The following is a 20,202-nucleotide window of genomic DNA, read 5'->3' on the forward strand; positions in this document are numbered from 1 at the left end:
GTCAGGGTTAGTTTCACACAAATTTCGAGGTAATAAGAGTCGACGAATAATTAGATAGGATTAGGACGATATAGTTCCAAGGCGGCTTTTCAGCTATACAGTAAGGTTGAGTTCACTCCACCAAAACCTCTTCACGGTGTAACATATGAATATACATGCATAGCCTCACTCCGTTCGGTCTCCTGCTGTGTCCTACAGAACGTCCAATTCTGGCAGCCGCTATCGTGCATTGGGCGGTGTAAGACAGCATGCCAGCTATCTTGCAGGAACAACCCTTGAAGCTATCACCACTTTCTTCAAATGCCTAGTTGCCATGTCAACTTGGTATTCATCGACTGAAGGACTTGCAAAACTAGCCGTGTGTCTTTTGTATAAACAACTTTTTCCGCAACGGTCAATCCACTTGATCGTAAATATTACAATGGCTCTTCTAATCGGTGCGTCAGTTGGTGGTGGCCTTGCTGATTTATTTGGATGCACTCCATTTTCTTCCCACTGGGGCACCGCTGAAGAACAAGCCAAGGATTGTATAGACACAGAAGCCTTGTTTGTTTGGGGCAGTTTTCCCAACATTTTGACTAATGTAATAATGCTCATCATCCCGCTTCCAGTTATTTGGAAACTACACGCTTCTATCTGGATGATAATAGGCCTCTTAACTACATTTCTTGTCGGCAGCATGTAAGTCCCCGCTCCCCTTGTCGTTTTAAGTTAGTTTTCAAAATTTCACCAGCTATATTAGTGGGCTTATTACCTCCGTCTTGTGTTTCAGGGCTTTCTATAAAAAGAGCTCTTTTACTGATCCTACTTTCAATGCCGTTGAGCTGATTATTTGGACTGTATGCAAACCTAGCGTTTATTTGTTTAAGTTGAATACCCCACTTTCTGGTCACTCTCGGCTAACGGCATCGCAAATGACGTAGTGAAAAGTGCATCGCGCCAAGATGGTAGCACGGCATTAGGTGTATAGTTTTCATACGTTACATTTGCTGTAACAGAAATAATCTTACCACCACTATCAGTGATCTTACGAAAGGTTTTAATAAGTGCAGACAGAGTAACATCCACGTCTTGTACCGTTGAGCGTGGTATTAGTCGGCTTCCAAGCGAAATGTTACTAGTATACACTTGCTTGGCCTAGAAATTATAGTGTTCCGCAAAGATGGTACGGATATCGGCAGCATAACTCTCACTGAATGAGATGTTGAGTGCCTTTAACTCGTTAAAAAACGGTGCCAGGGCGGTATCGGCGTACTTAGAGATGTATTTCCAAGAGGTAGCGTAAGAAACACAGCGATTATCCTCGTTAAGCGTGGCATCTTGTGGTAAAAAATGATATCTGATTGCAGAAATTGCGGAAAGGTGATTTGCTTTAGGCATATTTATTCTCCTTGATTTTTGTTCTCTTGCCCTATGCACTTCGAATATCAATCACTCTTTTACTTGAATGGAAGCCGCTTTTGCAGACACATGCACAAGGTAAGATAACCACGAGCTGGTTTTAGGAAATTACGCCGCGGCTAAGCATCAACCTTGCATATTGGTCAAGTGGGGGTGATGCAGTAATGCGTGCGTTCAAATATTAACATGCATATGACTCTTGAACCAGCGAGTCTTAGAGGCAATATGTGTACGGACCACCTTCCAATCAAAATAACTCCATAGTGACAGGCAACATAGAATCAACGTAGTCCACCACTTCCACTTCTTGAAAATCACGATAAATCAAGGCAGTGTAGTAACATTCCTACTCGTGTCCAATATCTCGAAATCTTTTCCCAACCTTCCAAGGCTCAGTTTCGAAGCCACTTTTACGTGATGGCAGCTAACCATGAGAGCGTTGCGCAATGGCAAGATGCTTTGTTGCCTCATATCGTCGACTGATTAGCTCGGGATAGGCCAGATGCCAATTATGGCGAATGGGTAACCAGCTCTAGTGTAATCACCATCACCTACGCACAGATGGCCAACATCGTCAATGGTCTGGCTTGGTTGCTTGTGGAACAGCTTGATGGTCCTGGTAGCTATGGCGCTCACGCCGAGGTTTTGGCATATGTTAGTGCGAATGATGTACGCTACTCGGCATTGGTACTTGCTGCCAATAAATCTGATTATACGGTTCGTACGCTTACTGTCGTCTCTGTCTTGATTAAATGTACTGATATGCTTATGCTTCTTAGATATTTGTAACTTCACCCTGAAACAGCCCAGCGGCCCACCGTGCTTTATTTTATCGACTGAAATGCCGCACTTTGATTACATCAAACCCCATTCCACCGCCTGATAATGCTATTTTTGATGCCGTCAAACCACTACATCATTTTACGGTCCCGTCGGTTGGAGAGCTTCTTATCAAGCAGTACCCGGCTCATACATTGGACAAGACCTTTGAAGAGCTGCGACAGATCCATATAGTCGTAATTTAAGGCTTGCTATGCGTTCTTATTCTACTTTACAGCTAACAGAACTTCTAGGCATACATCTGGAAGCACAGGATTACCCAAGCCTCTTATTTGGATACATGAAACATGCACACAGATTTTAAATGCCAATGGCTGCCAGGCACCCGGCGAAATTCCTTCCGTAAACACCTTGATCAGTGGTAAGCGTATCATTGTAACGCTACCACCATTCCATGTATGTCATTCTAAGTTGATTACAAGACTGAACCTGATAACTTTGTAAGGGCGCTCTCCTCGCACAACTCTTGGTTGGTGCTATTCCATATGGAAATTTTGTTATTGCCCCGGTAGCATCACCTATACCCACTGCCCAGGGTGTTGTAGATGCCCTGAAGCAATCGCCGGCTGATGTAGCAATACTAGTGCCTTCTGTGGTGGCCGAATCAGCGCATGTATGTAATGACCTTTCTTCCTGAGTCTTGGCTGATGGAGACCGTTATAGAATGATGAACTGCTTGACTACTGCGCTGCTAATCTCAAAACGATCATTAAAATTGGCGGCGACCTCCCTTAAGACCTAGGTGATCGTGTTGCCTCCAGAATATATCTTCGTTGTCTGTGGGGGGCTACTGAGACCGGAATTGTCCCTCAATTACTTCCATCAGAGTTGCTTCCATCGGCATTAGGCCGGACTTTGTGGCGATACGTAAAATTTCATCCATGCATTGGCGCTATTTTTGACAAGACGAGCAGCGGCATTTATGAGTTGGTGGTCCAACGTAAGAAGGCGCTCGCCGATATGCAGCCATGCTTCACCGTCCCAGGGATGCAGCAGCTTGAAGAATATCGCACTAAGGATGGATTTGTTTGAACCGCACCCTAGTACCCCAGATCTGTGATGTTGGCGTGCTCGGTCAGACGATATTATTGTTTTTCTGAATGGCTAAGACAACCCCCATTTCGATGGAACAGAATATCATGGCTATCAACCCTGAATTAAGCGGCGCACTTGTCATCGGAGCCCAAAAGCTCCAGGCTGCTCTCCTGATTGAGCCAGTTTTGGATTTACCTCTTACAACAGCAGAACAGGCTGCTCTTATAGAGCGAATATGGTCGGGTGTTGAAGAAAGTAACCGTACTGCTCCGTCTCATGCACGTGTTGAGAAATCTTTCGTTCTCGTCATCCCCATGGACCGCCGCCTAATTCGTGCCCCCAAGGGAAGTTTTATGCGTGGTTCTAATATCAACCAGTACACCTAAGAAACCGAGAAGCTTTACAAAAATGCAGATGTTTTGTCGATTAACAACGATGATTTGACTAGCGATACAAGGCAACATGTCGCTCCAGCAGGCCTTGGTGGAACTACGCGTCTTGTCCGGCAACAAATCCTTGCTGTAACAGGTTGGCCAAGTCTCGACAATGATGACAATCTCTTCGATCGTGGTATGGATTCACTCCAAGGTCTCCAGCTTACGCGTACTTTACGACGTATCTTTTACCATCCTGATTCTGCCCTTTCGACTGTATATCAAAATCCCACCGTATCCCAACTGGTAGCCGCCATTCTTACACCTAACGAAACTGTTCAAAGTGAACGGGGGTCTATAGAAGGTTTACTTGCTATATACCGCAAACTCATACATCAAATACCAGTATCTAAAGAGACAGCTGAGCATCCCAAGCAGGCATTGTAGGTACTCATTTATTGCAAGCACTACTTAGTCGCGATAGAATTTCACGCATATTTTGCTTGAATCGTGGGAAAGATGGCGGGAGAGACACACAATACAACAATTTTGTTGCAGCTGGAATCCCTACAAGCCAACTTGACAAACGTATTACTTTTATCAAAGCCAATGTCGAGTCACTATTCCTAGGTCTAGATAGTACTTTATACGACTCGCTCCGTTCGGAGGTCAATCTCATTTTCCATGCAGCATGGCCTGTCAATTTTAACCTAGTACTATCTGCGTTCCGTCCACAGCTTGCCGCGTTGGTGAACTTGTTCACTCTAGCTACTTCTGCTACTTCTCCCACAGTACGGTTCATTTTCATATCATCAATAGCCGCTGTGGAGGGCATAGACACGGTCCAGCTCCCGAGAAAATCCTCGAAAGCCTCGATACACCTGCACCTTTTGGCTACGACCGCGCCAAATTCCTTGCAGAGCTGCTTGTCGACGCTGGTGGTCGGTATCTTGGAAACAAAGTACCTACGACTGTTATTCGCGTGGGTCAGGTCGCCGGTCCTATGCACAGCCCTGGTATATGGAATCCACGGGAGTGGCTACAAAGTGTAGTGCTCAGTTCCCTACACTTGGGACAGATCTCCAATAGCCTTGGTCCAGGATTTGACAATGTCGATTTTGTGCCTGTAGACTTGTTGAGCGATACACTAGTCGACCTAGCTACGGCTGCAACGACACGAACAGCCGATAACGCTGCGACAGTTTTCAATCTGTGGAGTCCGCAGCTGGTATCTTGGGCCACGTTGTTGTCTGCTATTGTGGCAATTCAGCCGCTTCAAATAGTGTCGCCTGCGACATGGCTGGCTAGTTTGCGAGCGAGCAGCGAGGTAGATTATGAGGATGTGGCGGCGAACCCGGCTGTTGAATTACTTGATTTCTTTGAGGGCTTGTGGGTGATACACGCGGATACTGAGAAAGTGCCAATGCAGCCCGTGGTGGTGGAGAAGGCTCTCAAAGCAAGCCCTGCCATGCGAAAGCTAGATGCTGTTAAAGTGGAATGGATGCATAAATGGGATGAAGAATGGGTGGCTGCGAGGAGTTGATTATACTGTGTCCATCCCGGAGCTCGTGGATACGGAATGGCGAGCTCTTCTTCTCTTTCATGTAATTCATATAGTTTATAATAATATTGAGATCAGATTTATAATGTATAAAATATTGATATTTATATAGGAATCTGAATACCAAACGTTTAACAATGGCCGATTCGTATATAAATATATATTTTAAACATAATGGAAATAATAATATTTGGATTTGAATATAAAAAAGGGACAATGAATTCTATCACAACTGATGAAATATCTTGAAATTAATGAACTTTTGTTGTGTACAAGGATTAGATTAATTATATTAATACTGTAAAAATGATTTTTTTAATATACGATGAAGATATCATAAATTTTATGGCAATTATGAGAGGATCACTTCGTTAACCATGGATTCTGCCACCATAGGGTAGGTGGTACAGCTCTCTACTGTACAGCGGCAAATTCACAAGAGCAGACTCTAAAACTAGCGGAGCTGCTCATAGACCATGGAGCTGAGCTTGAAATCATCAAGCCATCACACGGCACACCTCTAATGGGCGCGTGTTACTATGGTTGTCATGACATGGTTGTGCTGCTTCTCAAAAAAGGGGCAAGAGCGATATGTAGTACACATGATGGGACACAAATGACTGCAGTTGAAGAAGCTAGATACCATTCTGACATAGTATCTTTGCTAAAGAACTAAGAGGAGAAAGGTGTTAAGGCATTGAACGAGCCCATGCCAGCTATACTTGCCAATATGGTGAGGGTTGAGGAGTGTATGAATTGGAATTCGGAAGAGGAGGGAGAAGAAGAAGAAGAAGGAGAAGGAGAAGGAGGAGAAGAGAAACGAAGAAGAAAAAGAGGAGAAGGAATGCGAGAAAAGTGATGAAGATGAAGGACGTGAGAATGATATATTTGAGAAAGACAAGGAGTAAAGGTTTTTTGGTTTGACAATAGACTAACGGCCTACTATGCTTGCTACGTTCAAGTATCTTGAAGTTACTTATTAATTCAACCATACAAGTCTGCATTAGCACTATGTTCCTTAAGCCCTGGCATGTCACTCAATGAAGGTTGTGGAAAGAAGATCCGAATGCTGATCCTGCTGCCAATACGACCATAGATTCGTCAACAATCTACCACTCAAGATGATGATCTCATGTCGCCCATTAAAATTCAAAATGCAATTTAGTGTCTTATTCATGATTCATCAAATCCTACTAGTTATGATACAGAACATTCAATAATTCATGATACACATCTTTTAAAGCTCTCATCTTCACAAATATCTCATTTGATATCGTTGGTTGGTGGCATGCCGTTGTGTACAGCTGAGAAAAGAAAACGCCACAATATAATTTCAAAACGCCACCATCGATTCGTGCATAATCACGTCCAATCAGCATCATACCTTCCGTTTATGGCTTCACACATATACGGTATTGAGCGGATATTGGTGGTTGTCAGTAATTCTGTGTCTTTCTTTGTATGAACCAGCAATGAACCCCCTCTCGTTGAGTCGTAGTTTCGTTCTTCTCGATAGCAGTGAATCTGATAACGTTATTTAAAAGTTTTAATACGACAGTGAATAATAGCTAGCTTTGGTTCAATTGTTTTTTCTTTAAAGTCCTCCCTTCCTTGGTTATTAAAATCTAAAATCTATGTCACCAAGTTGTTGCATTTCTCGAAACTCCCCCGTTCGGAACTTACAACCTCGACAGCATGGCTTTTTCTCTTATCTGGATATTCGTATCCATTCTCGTACTTTGGATCTCCAATGCGTACCTTTTGCTGAAACGAAATATTGCGATTGCAAAGACCACTGGACTTCCCTACATCATATCTCGTGAGTTAACTGTGAAACCTTCGTACCGTTGTGAGCTCATTAATGACTTTTGGTGTAGCAATCAACGGAATAGCCGGATTTCTCTGGACCGGTATCCATGACATTGTTTTCAGTATTCTGAAATGTCTACCATATTCTCAAAATTGGCTATATCCGATGATTATGTAAGGTCGCATTGCATTAGCATACATCCAATCAACTGACTCAAAGCAGGTATCTTGACCCCCATCGAGGATGGCACTATAGCCAGGAACTCCGTGAACTACATGGTGAAGCATTTCTCATCATTAGTCCTGGTCAAATATATCTTAGCATGTCTAATGCAGACACCATATACCAAATGTCTATCCGGCGGAATCACTTCCAGAAACCCGTTGAAGTATACGGAATTGTCGATTTGTATGGAAAGAATATTCTCACCACGGAGAAGGATGAATGGAAACGCCATAAGAAAGTTGTCGCACCTGCTTTTTCGGAAAAGAGTTATGCTATAGTGTGGAGGGAAACTATGAACCAGGCGTATGGAATGCTAAGACATTGGTCAGGAGCGAAAGATTCGGATGCGGAGAACCTGGAAGTTAAAGATACTGCACCGGATACTGCGGTTTTAGGTCTACATGTTATAAGTGGGGCTGCGTATGGCATTAGCCAGAGCTGGGAAGGAGACGATGAGGAGTTGGGTGACAATATAGTTCCCGGTTTCAATACTAATAAGCTTGAGGGTAGTCATCGATTGATGTTTAAGGAGGCTCTGGGTACATTGGTTCATGATATCATTTGGGCAGCGCTTGCTCCGATGTGGGTATACAGTAAGTGTAATTTCTTTCTTGGTGAGTCTGGACTAGAGGTGACATCTAACGCGAGCTTAGGTATCTCACCTTTCCACAAGAAGTGGTATCGGTCATTTGTCGAATGTGGTGACTATTTCAATGAGCTATTTGATCACAACCTGAAGGTTATTGAGAGTGGCCAGAATAAAGATTTTGGAGCAATGGGCATCATAGGTACTTAAACTTCGTGACTTCGTGAGAAATATACTAATCAAGAATCAGGTTCCTTGGTAGAAGCTACTCGACTCGAATCCTCGGATGATTCGAAGAAAATGCTCACAAAGCAAGAAGCGATAGCCGATTCATTTTTATTTCTCTTTGCCGGCCACGAAACCACATCTAACGCAATACACTTCATGATTCTCTTCCTATCTATTTCCCTCACAGCACAAGATCAACTTCAATCAACGCTTGATACAGTGCTCGCAGACAGGTCACCAGAATCTTGGAATTACGAAACAGATTTCCCAGCTTTACACGACAGTTTTGTTGGAGCCGTCATGAACGAATCTTTAAGAATCATGTCCCCTGTTATCGCCATTCCGAAGGTAAGCTTGGAATTGCGACAAATGGATGTTGACGGAAAAATTGTCACGATCCCGGCAAATACTTTTCTGCATTTCGATGTCATGGGTGTGCATCGAAACCCTCGTTATTGGCCATGCCAAAAAAGCAGGATTAGTGATAAATCGCACGATTTAGATGACTTTGTACCTGAGAGATGGCTACCCGGCTATGAGGAAAATTCAAAGGACAAGGCCTCCCCTGACGCTTCGAATGACAATCTACTCTTTGTACCACGCAGAGGAGCATTTATACCTTGGTCAGAAGGCGCTCACGCATGTATGGGGAAAAGATTCTCGCAAGTTGAGATGATGGCTGCTTTGGCTGTGATATTCAAAGTCTGGAGCGTTGAGCTGGATGTCAGAAAATGGGCAAGTGATGAGGAGATTGAGAAGATGGGGGTTAAAGATAGGAGAGTAGTTTACGAGAAAGCAATGGAGAGAGCGAGACGACTCATAAAGGAGAGTGAGACTGTTATTACGCTAAAGATGTCCGGAGAGCCTGTCCCGTTGAGGTTTGTCAAGAGAGGAAAGGAGAGATTCAAGGAATGTTTTATTTGAAGTAGACTCTTTGTTGTAATGGGAGTATCTAGGTTGGGGATGAAGAGGTACAGAGATTGACTTTCCAGTTTCTGTCTTATGGGTAGGGATGGGTAAGCGCTTGAGCTATCGAAGTTCACGTACCTCGAAAACTTTCGATTTCAGATACAATGATCAAAATTAATATTTCATGAGTGCTTTTGGGAATACAAATGGAAGACGCTATAATCCGTGAATCTAGTGTAGATACATAATATCCTAGAATTAACCAACAAACTTCACTTATCACATTGAACAAGTGATAGGCACTAGTCTCATTCCATTTTCATTTCTTTCATCCTCGCCTCATTCTGCTCCCACATCTGAGCACTCAGTATATAACGTATGAAGTAAAGATTCAAAAGCTCTTGCTCCTAGGTTCACCACTTATTTTGCAATTCGCGATCACCAGATATACTCAAACTTAGATTCCAGACCAAAGAAGATTGCAATACATTATTGGGTACAACAAGAACCTATATAGTGCAAGCACCACTGAACGATCAATAAGTTATGATTTGCAATCATAAACTAAAAGAATTTATCCCATTGTGTTAATCCAACTCAAAGAAGTAGTCCCAAACTACAGAAAACAAGACACCCAACTCCTCCTTTTATTCGCCTGCCATTCTTCGCCACCTCCTATCAAAAACTCCACAAGCTTTCACCCCTTAAAGTAATCTAATGAACCATCGTCTTTCCAATCTCACTTTTCCATCCCTTGGCCCTTTCAAATCCATTAGATTGGGTCTGGAAGTCCATCATCGCCTGATATACCTCCTCTTCTGAATTCAGGACAAAGGGGCCATATTGGACTACCTTTTGGTCGAGGGGTTGACCTGCTACTAGAACTATTAAACTCGTTAGTATGTATTCTCTCATATGCTATGAGAGATAACAATAAATTATCGGAGATAGATGAAAGATTGGAGAATTGTGACTCAAACGAGTAGTGCAGTCAAAGCACTTGCTTGGAATCGACCCCACGAACGAATCCCCCTGTCTATCTCGGCTGCAGTCTGACCCCACTCGGGTAGCATTCGGCCACTTCTTGCATATATTGACCCGCTCTTGCAAACTCTGCAACCAACCCTGCAACACAGCAGTCTGGACGGTGATTTTTCCACGTTCTATTATTGGCAAACAAGAAACGTTTTCCCATCAATTAAGCAATAACCAGCGTTTGTGGTTTAGTGGTAAAATCCATCGTTGCCATCAACCTCTTCCTTCATCAGAAGAGTGTGAAACAACCTCGATGGGCCCCGGGTTCGATTCCCGGCGAACGCATTATCATTTTGCTTTTCAGATTGATCTTAATCTGATAGATGATTGTCTTGCCACAGATTTTTGAAGTTGTGGTTGATGTTTGTGATGGGGAGGGGATTAGACAAGGTTGGCTTTTTTGTTCCTGCCAATTTTGGCCGCGGGTTTTCGGAGGTTGTGAAATCAAAATGAAGCGAGTACTAATTAAATGAATAAATAACTTACTAAAATGACCATTTTCTTTAGCAGACTCTTCGACTTCTGCATTCACCAGATCTCCCTCCTGACGAAATACCACATTGTGGAATTGTGCAATCTTAGTCTTCTCATCTCCACTTCCAAAGACCGTCTCCCCACTCAAAGTGTAAGCAAAAGCATTCCACCCAGCTGGTAATGATTGCTCAATCTTTCCACCCGGTTTGATTTCTACGTCGAAAATCCAAACTGGTGTATAAGCTAATTCTTGCACACTATCGACACCATGACTTTGTCCCGAAATAATCTTCACATGTACCTTTCCATCATCGATGTCAATTTTTGGGATTTCCTTGGCTCGTAAATCACGATATCGTGGCTCGCATTTCTTGAGTTTTTCGGGTAAGTCTACCCAAAGTTGCATTCCAACATTTGCGCTGCCATCGAGATTTTGTCGTGGCATTTCCGCGTGCATTATTCCTTTTCCTGCAGTCATGAATTGGAGATCTCCTGCTTCGATAGTGCCTGCGTTTCCTGCGAAATCTTCATGGTCGACAGCACCTTCGAGGAGGTAGGTTATCCTGATGAGGGGTTGTGTCAGTAGTAGTTTGATATGGAAAAACCAAATGATTAACTTACGTTTCTTGTCCTCTGTGTGGGTGATCTGGGAATCCAGCTCCAGGCTTAATGGTAAAATGGTCGAGCATAAGGAATGGCGAGAAGTTCTTTAATTGAGGTGTGCCAATCGAACGGCGAACTCTCGCTCCCGCACCCTCAGCTTGCTCGCGTGCCAAAAAGGCTTTTTGGATTCCTCTTGGTGTTGTCATATTGACTGCTTTTGATGTGCTAAAATATGAAGCGGATGGAAAATTGGAAAGTTGCTTTAGTGAAGGAATTGCGGTTGTGTCGTTGGTAAACAAGTTACTTATGCCTTCGATATACTCGATAATTGGATCTCTGAATATAATCGAGAATGCTGCAATGATAATTGAAAAAAAGAGGAGAAGCAACTTCATCTGGATATCGCGAGAGTTTTATAGGATATTTGAGAACGAATGAGAAACAAAAAGAATGTTCTTTGGGGGATACTTAAGGATTTGAACGATATTTGACTCTATTGAGCTTTTGATGATGAAATGCTTATCGGATTGCTTATGGATTGCTGATTAAGAGCCTTACACCTTGTTAGACTAAAGGTAGGGCTGACCAATAGACGCAAGAGAAAGTTTGAATTGTGGCTGGGGTTATTTGTAATGGATATATTTCATTGGTCAGTCTCGATTGCTCAGCATTTCAATTCACTGAATCAGCTTTTACAATCACAGCCTTGCCCTTACAAAGCGAGAATATGGTCACGTGAGTGCGTTACATGGACCAATTTACACGAATGAGCCTAAAAGGCAAACCTAAGGTATACAAGTCTCGCCATAATAGATGACTGACCTTGATTTTAGTTGCATGACAGGAGTGTCTAACCCTGTCCTCTTAAATCTATCAGATGTGGTGGTCTATGATTGTAATCGCAGGCAGAACGGCTGGAGTTGGATATGCCATTACCAATGCACTCAAGGAGCATAGTCAACATTAGATCATTCATAAAGCAAAGATGTGCTGTAAACAAAGGCTTTATTTCAGTACTCTCTATTGTTCAGCATATAGGAAGATTAGACATTTTCTGCCGAGAACAAAGTAGAAGGCGTTCAAATCGAGCGCGTATCACACGCTCAGGAGAGAACCTCGCTAGCGAAATTGCCGAAGTGTGCACGCAATAAAAGGACTCGAGCTTTCATTTTCTGGGAAGTTTGGTTCCCCCCGACAGTATCATACACTCCAGTAGATGGCGAAATTAATCAAGGAGCCCAGAGTAGCTATTCATACTCCATGATGAGTCATTCACTCGATCTAATAACCGTATGAGGTAGAGCCTGGTATGGCTTTCTCCAGTACCTAGGATATGTGAGAGTGGCTGTTTACTGGAAGTTCTAGCTGTGTTTAGAATGATGGCTGTCAGTTATCTTCTTGGGGTGTACTAAATGTAGCGTATTCTGGGATTGATTTAGTAGATCGCTTGCATATTACTGTGGAAATGACCATCACACTGGTTTTGAGAGGATGAGAAAGGCACTGAGTCACAATGTCTGCCGAGGATCTCACCTTGAAATATTTTTATAGCGAGATGCTTCATACTACTCATACAAAAGTTGGGTGGTCTAGCAAACAGTGCACTAGTGCCATCAGTTCTTTCCTATCTTGTATCGCGTGATACGTACGGTATTGTTATCAGGACAGACTACTTGATCCTATCCCAGAGCTTTCGTGTTCTGAATCTTTGTATCGAGGATGACCGACTTGGTGGTTATTCAAAGGCATTACCACGCAGATCGAAAGAATATATAACAATTCTTCCCGTAGTTAGGTAGGAGAACTTCCCACTTCCTGTATGTTGAACGAAGTCAGTGAATTTCGAGAATCACATCATGGTGACTATCATGACTTTGACTAAATTGAGGTGGAAGTTGATGTTTCAATGTACGTGCTCGAGTCAAATGCCCTTGGGGCCACTCATGAAGCTGCTATCTTTACGTCTCGGTTGTAACATTTTGTATGTTGAAAATGTAGTCCTATGGGAAACATATTTCTTCATACTAGAAGGATTGAGTTAGAATCATGCGTTATAATGATAAGCGTATGAAAACGCCGATTTCAGAATTAGGCTTGTTCTAGTTACTCAAGTCTACGTTCTGCCCAGTAACTACTCTTGTCAGAGATTTTGAGTCCGATATCATTAATAAACCCAGCAATCATTGTCAAAAAATCTCTACCAACAAAAATTCAACTTCTGATGTTTCATAATATTGCAGATATCATTACGAGTCGGGGGAATCAGTGACCAGTTAAACATGAAGTGACGAGTTGATATCAAACGGTCAAATCAATATTTCTGAAACAATATTTTAGGAATACTTGTGATTCATTGTGCCGAATAAGATAGACTGTGGTACTTCCAATCTTTCACATAGCCTAGATCAACTTTATGCTAATCCATGTAAAGTTCAAATTTCAATGATCCCACATTGGACCGCAATCTCTTAGATTCCGCACCCAACCATACCCATCAAGTCTCCTTCATATTTGTGTATATAATATCACCTATAGAGAAGAGATCCCGTTACGGCTTCATGACATGTCTCTCTGCTGCACCCTAGATTTTAGCAGGGCGTCATGAATCTTTCAGTGCTCTCTCTTGCGCTTTTTTCCGCCACTATCTCTCCTAATTCCCTTCTTTCCGCTTTGTCTCCCACCGGTCCCCCCCCTCTCTCATGCTCTGATATCTCCCCTTCCTCCTTCGAATTACTCTTCTTCCCTCGATCTTCTTTCACTCTCCCTTTATCCTGCAATATTACCTCACCACCGCTTCCACTACCGTCTCCCTTACCCACGTTGATTATCTCCTTCTTTCCACCAGACTCCTTATTCCTGACCCTTCGTTTTTTCTTCGCTGGGCCCTGCTCGCTGCCTTTCGACAGCTGTAATGTAGACCCCGTGATCTTGGTAACTTTATTGATCATTGGAGGAGGAACCATCTTCAACCCAAGTTGTGGGCATGGCCTCGACGGCGGAGTGAAGTTCAAGCTATGTGCAAATGAACTTGTCATCAAGCGGGGAGCCATACCTAACGGAATTCGAGGACCAGTTGGAGGAGCTCTGTCTAAACCCAGGGACCTTTGAATTTCTGCACGATGTAAAGCGGCACTTTGTGCAGCGGCTCGTTGTGCATTAAGTTGCTTTTGAATGAAAGCCTGTTGATCACGTAGAGTTCTGGGCACTTGATCTTGAACAGCTGGATGTTGGGTTCGAGCTTCCTTCGAAAATTTAGCACTCCGCTCTGTTACTTGAACTGAGAGTTTTGATTGAGCTTTCTTTTCTTGAATTACACGTTGTGCTTGGATTTCCCGAGCCTGTAATAATTTGCGTTGCAGTGTAGAAGATTTGATTGAGCCAGTCGATAATTGGGCATTTTGATTAGTAAATTCATTTTGAATTGGGACTCTACTAATGGAAAAGGCTTGAGACATTAATTTGGGAACACGGTCAGTAATAGTAGCGGGATTCACTTGAACATGATCGCCGACCTTTTCAGTGAGTGCAATAGCCACCGAGTAATCTATCTCTGCGTTTTGTTCCACTCCGGTCATCATATTAGAAGCACTAGCTCCATCATCCGAAACACCCTCCATAAATTCACCATTCGTCTCTGTGAACAGTCTTCGAAAGGAATTACCTGCAGTAGCTGACTGCAAACTAACATTCTCACCAAGAGGCTCCATATTCTCTGATACTAGAACCTGTGAGTTGTGGATTCTTTCGAGTTCTTTGGAATCATGTTCCTTTTGCAAATATTCGTATAATTTATGGCTGTAATTGTGCTCGTTGTTATTCTTACGAAGTTTCTCGTCCTTCAGTATTATGTAAGAGATTAGCTTCTGGTTCCATCCGGAGCGCACCTTATTGATAGCCTTCTGATTTTTGGCCTGCCTGAGACTACGGATGTAGTCGTAACCTAAAAATCGCTTAGTACCTTATCGTCTGTGAAAGAATGATCACCATCTTCTCACCCATACTTCGCAAAAGGCTCCCCAAATGATCTCTACTGATGACTCCATTCCACGATGGGCTCTTCTTTGTGACATTGGCTCCCAGATCATGATAATAGTTTGCATCGTAGTTTATGTCTTTCTCGTTGACAATAATGCCTTTGGTGGCACTTTTGAAGAAATCTTCGTTATATGTCTCGAGGGGGTCGTCAGGATGAGGCGCTCCTATTGAACGAACTATTTCCTCGCGAAAGGCAGCGAACTGGATTTGTGCTAGGGACTCGTCCGGTTTTTTGTCTTTTCGCCCAAAGCCCTTCAGGCATATCTCTCTATCATTGTCGTATCTCCACTTCCTATCATGATCCGATAGTATCGTGAATGCACGTTGAATGTCGTTCCATTTTTGTAAAAGTGCCTGTTCTTTTCCGTGCCATCTCGTTTTTTCATCATCGGACTGTGGATTATGGGTCAACTGTGAGTTATGGGTCCATCCTTGAACTTGTCAGCAGAGTTTGATCATACAGAACTATATTAACATACTCAATTCAGAGTAGGCCTTGTTTATGTCCTCAATCGAGGCAGATGAATCCAACGATAACACCTCATAATAGTCCATGTCTGGATCATGAATATACCGAACTCCCTGTAGATCCTCTGCATCCATTATAGTCTGTCCAACGTATTCTTTCTTTCTCGTCTTTTTGCCTGCTTTTGACATGCAGTTCATTCCTTTTGTGGTTTCGAGCTCTTCAAAGCCAATTATTTTAAGTTCAACATCCGTCTTCTTAGAAGCTTCCGCGCCCTAGAATCAACAAACAATATTAGCATGTATATTATATGTCTTTTATGTGACCAGTATTCACCGTCATGTGTGCTTCGAGGTCAGGTTGAGGAAAAACGCCAAATCGAGGATGAGTACCAGAGCACACAGCTTCAGCAAATCGAATGATCTTGACATATTGTTCAAACTCGAATAACTCCTGTGCTTCGTACTGTTCTACTTGGTATAGCTCATAGATAGTCAAGCAAGAAGAGCATTTCTTTGGTTCAAAATAATTCGTATTGAGTCTGCTAAGCTCTTCACTCGATGCCATGGTGGAAGACAACAAAGTACAGAATTGAAGTGCTGGTAGTATATTTTGTAAAGCATGAAGCAAAAATAAACGAGATGTGACAACAAATTCGTACCAGTATTTTCACAGTTGACTACCGCGAAAGAAAGAAGTTGATCTCAAATGTTGAGGTTATTCAAGCTTTTCACTTTGTTTACTTAAACGGTATTAAACTGTCCTATCGGCTGATCCATGTCCGAACCTCCGAAATGGTTTCTTTCTCGGATGAGAAAAATCCTGATTGAAGGAAGGCACGATGAGAGTCTTTTTCGTTTGTTGTTTAGGAAGGAAGTGTTCACGAATTCCTTGAATGGCACATGATTTTTGCCAAGGCGGATGGCTGCATAATAGAAGGGTCGAAAGAAATCCAATCACATCCATCATGATTCACCACCATATTCTTGATTCACTTGATACCTTGGTATAATACATATTATCTTTACAACTTTAATTGAATGACAGGCAATTCAACTATGTTATAGCTCATTCGTCAACATCACAACTATTAGAGATCTCTTCGTACTTCTTGTAATTCTCCCCATACGCCTCGATCTTCGCCATGATTGCCTTGTAAGCATCACTTCCAATTACTACTCGCAAAGGTGGATCTGAGAGTGTAGCAAGCTTGTACATTGCCTTTGCACCTTTCTCTGGATCTCCAGCTTGAGTTCCATTCCTCTTTTCCATTGCTTCCTTGGCATTCATATGATCATACGCAGGGTTTCGTTTCTCGGGAAATTGCATAGATCTTCCAGCCCAATCAGTTCGGAATCCACCTGGCTCAACACAAGTGAACTTGATGTTCCATTCTGGCTTCACTTCTTGATTGATACTTTCAGTAAAGCCCTCGACTGCCCATTTACTTGCACAGTAAATGCTGAAAAAAGGCACGCCTCTTTGACCTCCAATACTAGTGACTTGTTGAATGAGGCCGCCACATGGCTTTTGGTTTCGCATTACCTCCATTGCCTTTTTGGTTACGGCAAGAAGACCGAAGAAGTTTACCTCCATCTGAGTACGAGCTTGTTGCTCACTGACTTCTTCAAAGACACCGGCAAGGCCGTATCCTGCATTGTTGACGACTACATCGACGCGGCCAAATTTATCGGTTGCGGATTTGAAAGCATTTTCAATATCAGATTGACTAGTTACATCAAGTTTGAGGGCCAGAAAGTTCTGTTGCTGTTAGAGAGCTCTATCGTATGTGGCAGGGATAGTACCTTTTCACTTGTCCCCTTGAACTTTAAGGTCTCAGGCTTACGAGCAGTTGCGACGGCGATATCTCCTCTAGGTTGAGATCAGTCAAGCTTTATTTCAAAACATTTTTCAGAGAGCTTACTTATCGAGAACCTCTTGGACGAGATGGTTTCCGAACCCGGTGGAAGTACCAGTAATGAAAAAAACTCTGGGCATGATTGTTGTGATTGAAGGAACAGGTGTAGCTGGCCGATTATAGAGTGTTTCGTCTAGACTTCTTATATGAGAGTAATTTCAACAATGGCACTTACCAAATATATCTACTAACTCCACATATATACATCAGGATTGGTGTTAGGCCCGGATTTAGGGGGCAAACTCCAGCAGAAGCATAAGTGGGAACTGGACGACGTCATGATTAATCCATCAGTCGTTACCCAGATTTCATGCGTCACTATTCCTTCCAAGACTTAGTTGAATAGTTTAAGGAACTATTTAGCATTGACTTTGTTCCATCACAACTATTTGTAATAATAAGATAGGATTGAGGACTGGAGCATGTGGGGTGTGAGTAAAAGCGGTGAAATGGATGGCAAAAATCCAGTTCCGGCTCAACGTCATATTACAATTGATTCATTATAGTTAGACGAAAAGAAAATGACTTCGAATTGGAGAGAGCTGGGGGATTCAATGCGTCTTATCATAACTCACAAGCTATACACAAGCAGACGTTGATGTACAAGATCGGTAAGGAATTCAGTGTTAATTCGTCGGATTTTAAGATGGTACTACTATCCATACCACTTGTATTCACGGAGAAGCCCAATTGTGACTACCATATCTTCTTCAGATCGTCCATGAGTTCCCACAAATACATGACGCTTTTAAGCCATAAGCCATACCTCTCAGGTCCAGCTGTGTACTAGAATGGGGTTTTACCGTACCTTAAGGAGGTTAGCTGGTTAGTTGGTCAATTCAACCCCGCATTGTGATACCACACTCCCAAGGACTTTTCGTCTACGGATTGAAGATATGTTAGTATTGAAGATAGAGATTGCTGAACTTTCAATCCACGCCGTGGTCTCGGTATTCTTTAATAATTAGAGTTGGAAATATGTTATCCATCCCCTCTTATTGACAACCGAATCCTATATTTATGCCAACACATTAGTTAGTGTTGATAAGTGCAATACATGTATCGCTTTCGGTCACTTGCATTAGCCTCGGAAAGACACCCGTCATCGCACAGCTATTGTAATATATTCCATACAAGTACATATTGAACGATGCCCCCGCCCAGCAGCTCAAGTCCTCAACTCTAACCTCATCTATCTCATCCCCAAATCACTCACCCCAAGCAGCCTCAAAAATGCATGCCAAAGATCTCCCCTCCTTTAAAGACATACCCCCAGTCCCAGGAATGCCTCAAGGAACGGCCTGGGGTCTTTTTGATAAAAACGGCAAGCGAGATAATTGTGGCACTCTCAATTTACTCACAACCGAAAATACACTCGAAGCGAGTAAGGAGATAAAGTTTGGTAAAAGTGTTGCATTAAAGTGTGTCTTCTTCTCATTACCTTGCCCTGCTATTTCTATTTGTTCTGTGACTTGTGTTTTCATTTGATGGTCACCAGGAGATGAAAATAACAATGCATATATACTAACATCTGCTTGCTCTTCAAAGTTGGTCTCAAGACCGCATCCACGAACCTGGATTTGGTCGCGAGGTTCCAAAACATACTATTCGAGATCTGGCTCCAATTGGTTTCAAAGCATATGATGATGTGATATCTATCAATACGCAAAGCGGTTCTCAATGGGACGGATTTCGTTCGTCCTCCCCATTCCCTTCTTCCATTCAACATATCTCATGCATTTCATGCCTTTCTCTCTACTTCCCCTTCACAACGCAACCCTCCAACCCAAATTAACAAAACTCGCAAAGGTCACTGGGCCCACCAAGCCACATCCCTCTACTACAACAACCTCGCCCACTCCGAAATCAGCTCTCCCCGCCCGGGAACCCCATGCAAAAACGGAATCGAAGCCTGGACCACCCGCGGCGGCATCGTCGGACGCGCTGTCCTAATCGACTATGTAGCCTACGCTCAGCGCCACAACATTTCGTATTCCCCAGTCACGCGACACGAAATTAGTGTGGAGACAATCGAGGAAATTGCAAAAGAACAAGGAGTCGTGTTCAAAGAGGCGGATATCTTGATTGTGAGGAGTGGATTTGTAAAATGGTATGAGGAGGCGAATGCTGAAGAACGCATTCGAGGCGCGAAAAACGCCCATGAATTTGTGGGCGTGAAATCAGGTGAAGAAACAGTGGAATGGATATGGAATCAACATTTTTCTGCCGTAGCGTGTGATACGGTTGGGTTTGAGTGTTGGCCACCAGAGGCAAATTCGGAGTGGGTTTTGCATGATTGGTTGTTGGCTTTGTTGTGAGTTTGTGTTATTTTCTTCTCTCTTTTTCCCCTTTCTCTTCCTCCTTGTGTCAAATCGCTCTCCCCTCCCCCTCTACCTAGCCCCAAACAAATACCAGAATGTACACTAGCTTTCCATTCATCTACCCACATAAGCGCAAAACTGACTTCCCTGTCAAGCGGCTGTCCAATAGGCGAACTATGGAATCTAGAAGAATTGGCAAATGTATGCGCTGAGCAGAATCGATACTCTTTCTTTTTCACTAGTGCGCCGTTGAACTTTCCTGGTGGGGTAGCGAGTCCACCGAATGCTGTTGCTATCTTTTAGGTATGAAGTCATGAGAGTGAGAAAAATGAAATGATGGAAGATAACGAGAGTCGGAAAAGGGGACAGAGTGGTAATTGT

At 43.0% G+C, this 20,202-nt stretch overlaps 7 protein-coding genes across 7 annotated transcripts; 5 read left to right on the forward strand and 2 right to left on the reverse strand.

Moving 5' to 3' along the window:
- Positions 1–163: 163 nt before the first annotated feature.
- Positions 164–923, forward strand: Bfra_009032 (putative integral membrane protein; the record flags this gene model as incomplete). The annotated part of the gene is made up of 2 exons (XM_037339385.1): positions 164–681; positions 743–923. Coding segments are annotated over 2 exons (699 nt in total), but the record flags the coding sequence as incomplete, so codon positions are not given.
- Positions 924–1,962: 1,039 nt separating this feature from the next.
- On the forward strand, positions 1,963–2,976 carry Bfra_009033 (putative ochratoxin a non-ribosomal peptide synthetase protein; the record flags this gene model as incomplete). Its single annotated transcript, XM_037339386.1, has 4 exons — positions 1,963–2,186; positions 2,475–2,637; positions 2,687–2,854; positions 2,905–2,976. The coding sequence occupies 4 exons, from the start codon at positions 1,963–1,965 to the stop codon at positions 2,974–2,976; spliced, it is 627 nt and encodes a 208-aa protein (XP_037190952.1).
- Positions 2,977–3,365: 389 nt separating this feature from the next.
- Bfra_009034 (putative ochratoxin a non-ribosomal peptide synthetase protein) lies at positions 3,366–5,193 on the forward strand (the record flags this gene model as incomplete). Its single annotated transcript, XM_037339387.1, has 4 exons — positions 3,366–3,633; positions 3,691–4,093; positions 4,135–4,395; positions 4,443–5,193. The coding sequence occupies 4 exons, from the start codon at positions 3,366–3,368 to the stop codon at positions 5,191–5,193; spliced, it is 1,683 nt and encodes a 560-aa protein (XP_037190953.1).
- A 1,713-nt stretch (positions 5,194–6,906) lies between these two features.
- Bfra_009035 (putative cytochrome p450 monooxygenase protein) lies at positions 6,907–8,984 on the forward strand (the record flags this gene model as incomplete). Its single annotated transcript, XM_037339388.1, has 5 exons — positions 6,907–7,030; positions 7,089–7,194; positions 7,244–7,839; positions 7,900–8,034; positions 8,083–8,984. The coding sequence occupies 5 exons, from the start codon at positions 6,907–6,909 to the stop codon at positions 8,982–8,984; spliced, it is 1,863 nt and encodes a 620-aa protein (XP_037190954.1).
- A 699-nt stretch (positions 8,985–9,683) lies between these two features.
- Positions 9,684–11,476, reverse strand: Bfra_009036 (putative pirin protein; the record flags this gene model as incomplete). The annotated part of the gene is made up of 3 exons (XM_037339389.1): positions 9,684–9,853; positions 10,491–11,041; positions 11,100–11,476. 3 exons carry the CDS (start codon positions 11,474–11,476, stop codon positions 9,684–9,686), a joined length of 1,098 nt encoding a protein of 365 aa, XP_037190955.1.
- Positions 11,477–13,669: 2,193 nt separating this feature from the next.
- On the reverse strand, positions 13,670–17,598 carry Bfra_009037 (putative chaperone protein; the record flags this gene model as incomplete). Its single annotated transcript, XM_037339390.1, has 8 exons — positions 17,507–17,598; positions 17,388–17,454; positions 16,668–17,343; positions 15,919–16,181; positions 15,596–15,857; positions 15,077–15,547; positions 14,966–15,021; positions 13,670–14,917 (listed from the first exon to the last, which is right to left on the reverse strand). The coding sequence occupies exons 1-8, from the start codon at positions 17,578–17,580 to the stop codon at positions 13,670–13,672; spliced, it is 3,117 nt and encodes a 1,038-aa protein (XP_037190956.1). The 5' UTR covers positions 17,581–17,598.
- Positions 17,599–18,733: 1,135 nt separating this feature from the next.
- Positions 18,734–20,124, forward strand: Bfra_009038 (uncharacterized protein; the record flags this gene model as incomplete). Its single annotated transcript, XM_037339391.1, has 4 exons — positions 18,734–18,921; positions 19,049–19,194; positions 19,310–19,814; positions 19,977–20,124. The coding sequence occupies 4 exons, from the start codon at positions 18,734–18,736 to the stop codon at positions 20,122–20,124; spliced, it is 987 nt and encodes a 328-aa protein (XP_037190957.1).
- Between the last annotated feature and the right edge of the window lie 78 nt (positions 20,125–20,202).

Source organism: Botrytis fragariae, assembly GCF_013461495.1.
Source record: "Botrytis fragariae strain BVB16 chromosome Unknown tig00000101, whole genome shotgun sequence".
Lineage (NCBI taxonomy): Eukaryota > Fungi > Ascomycota > Leotiomycetes > Helotiales > Sclerotiniaceae > Botrytis > Botrytis fragariae.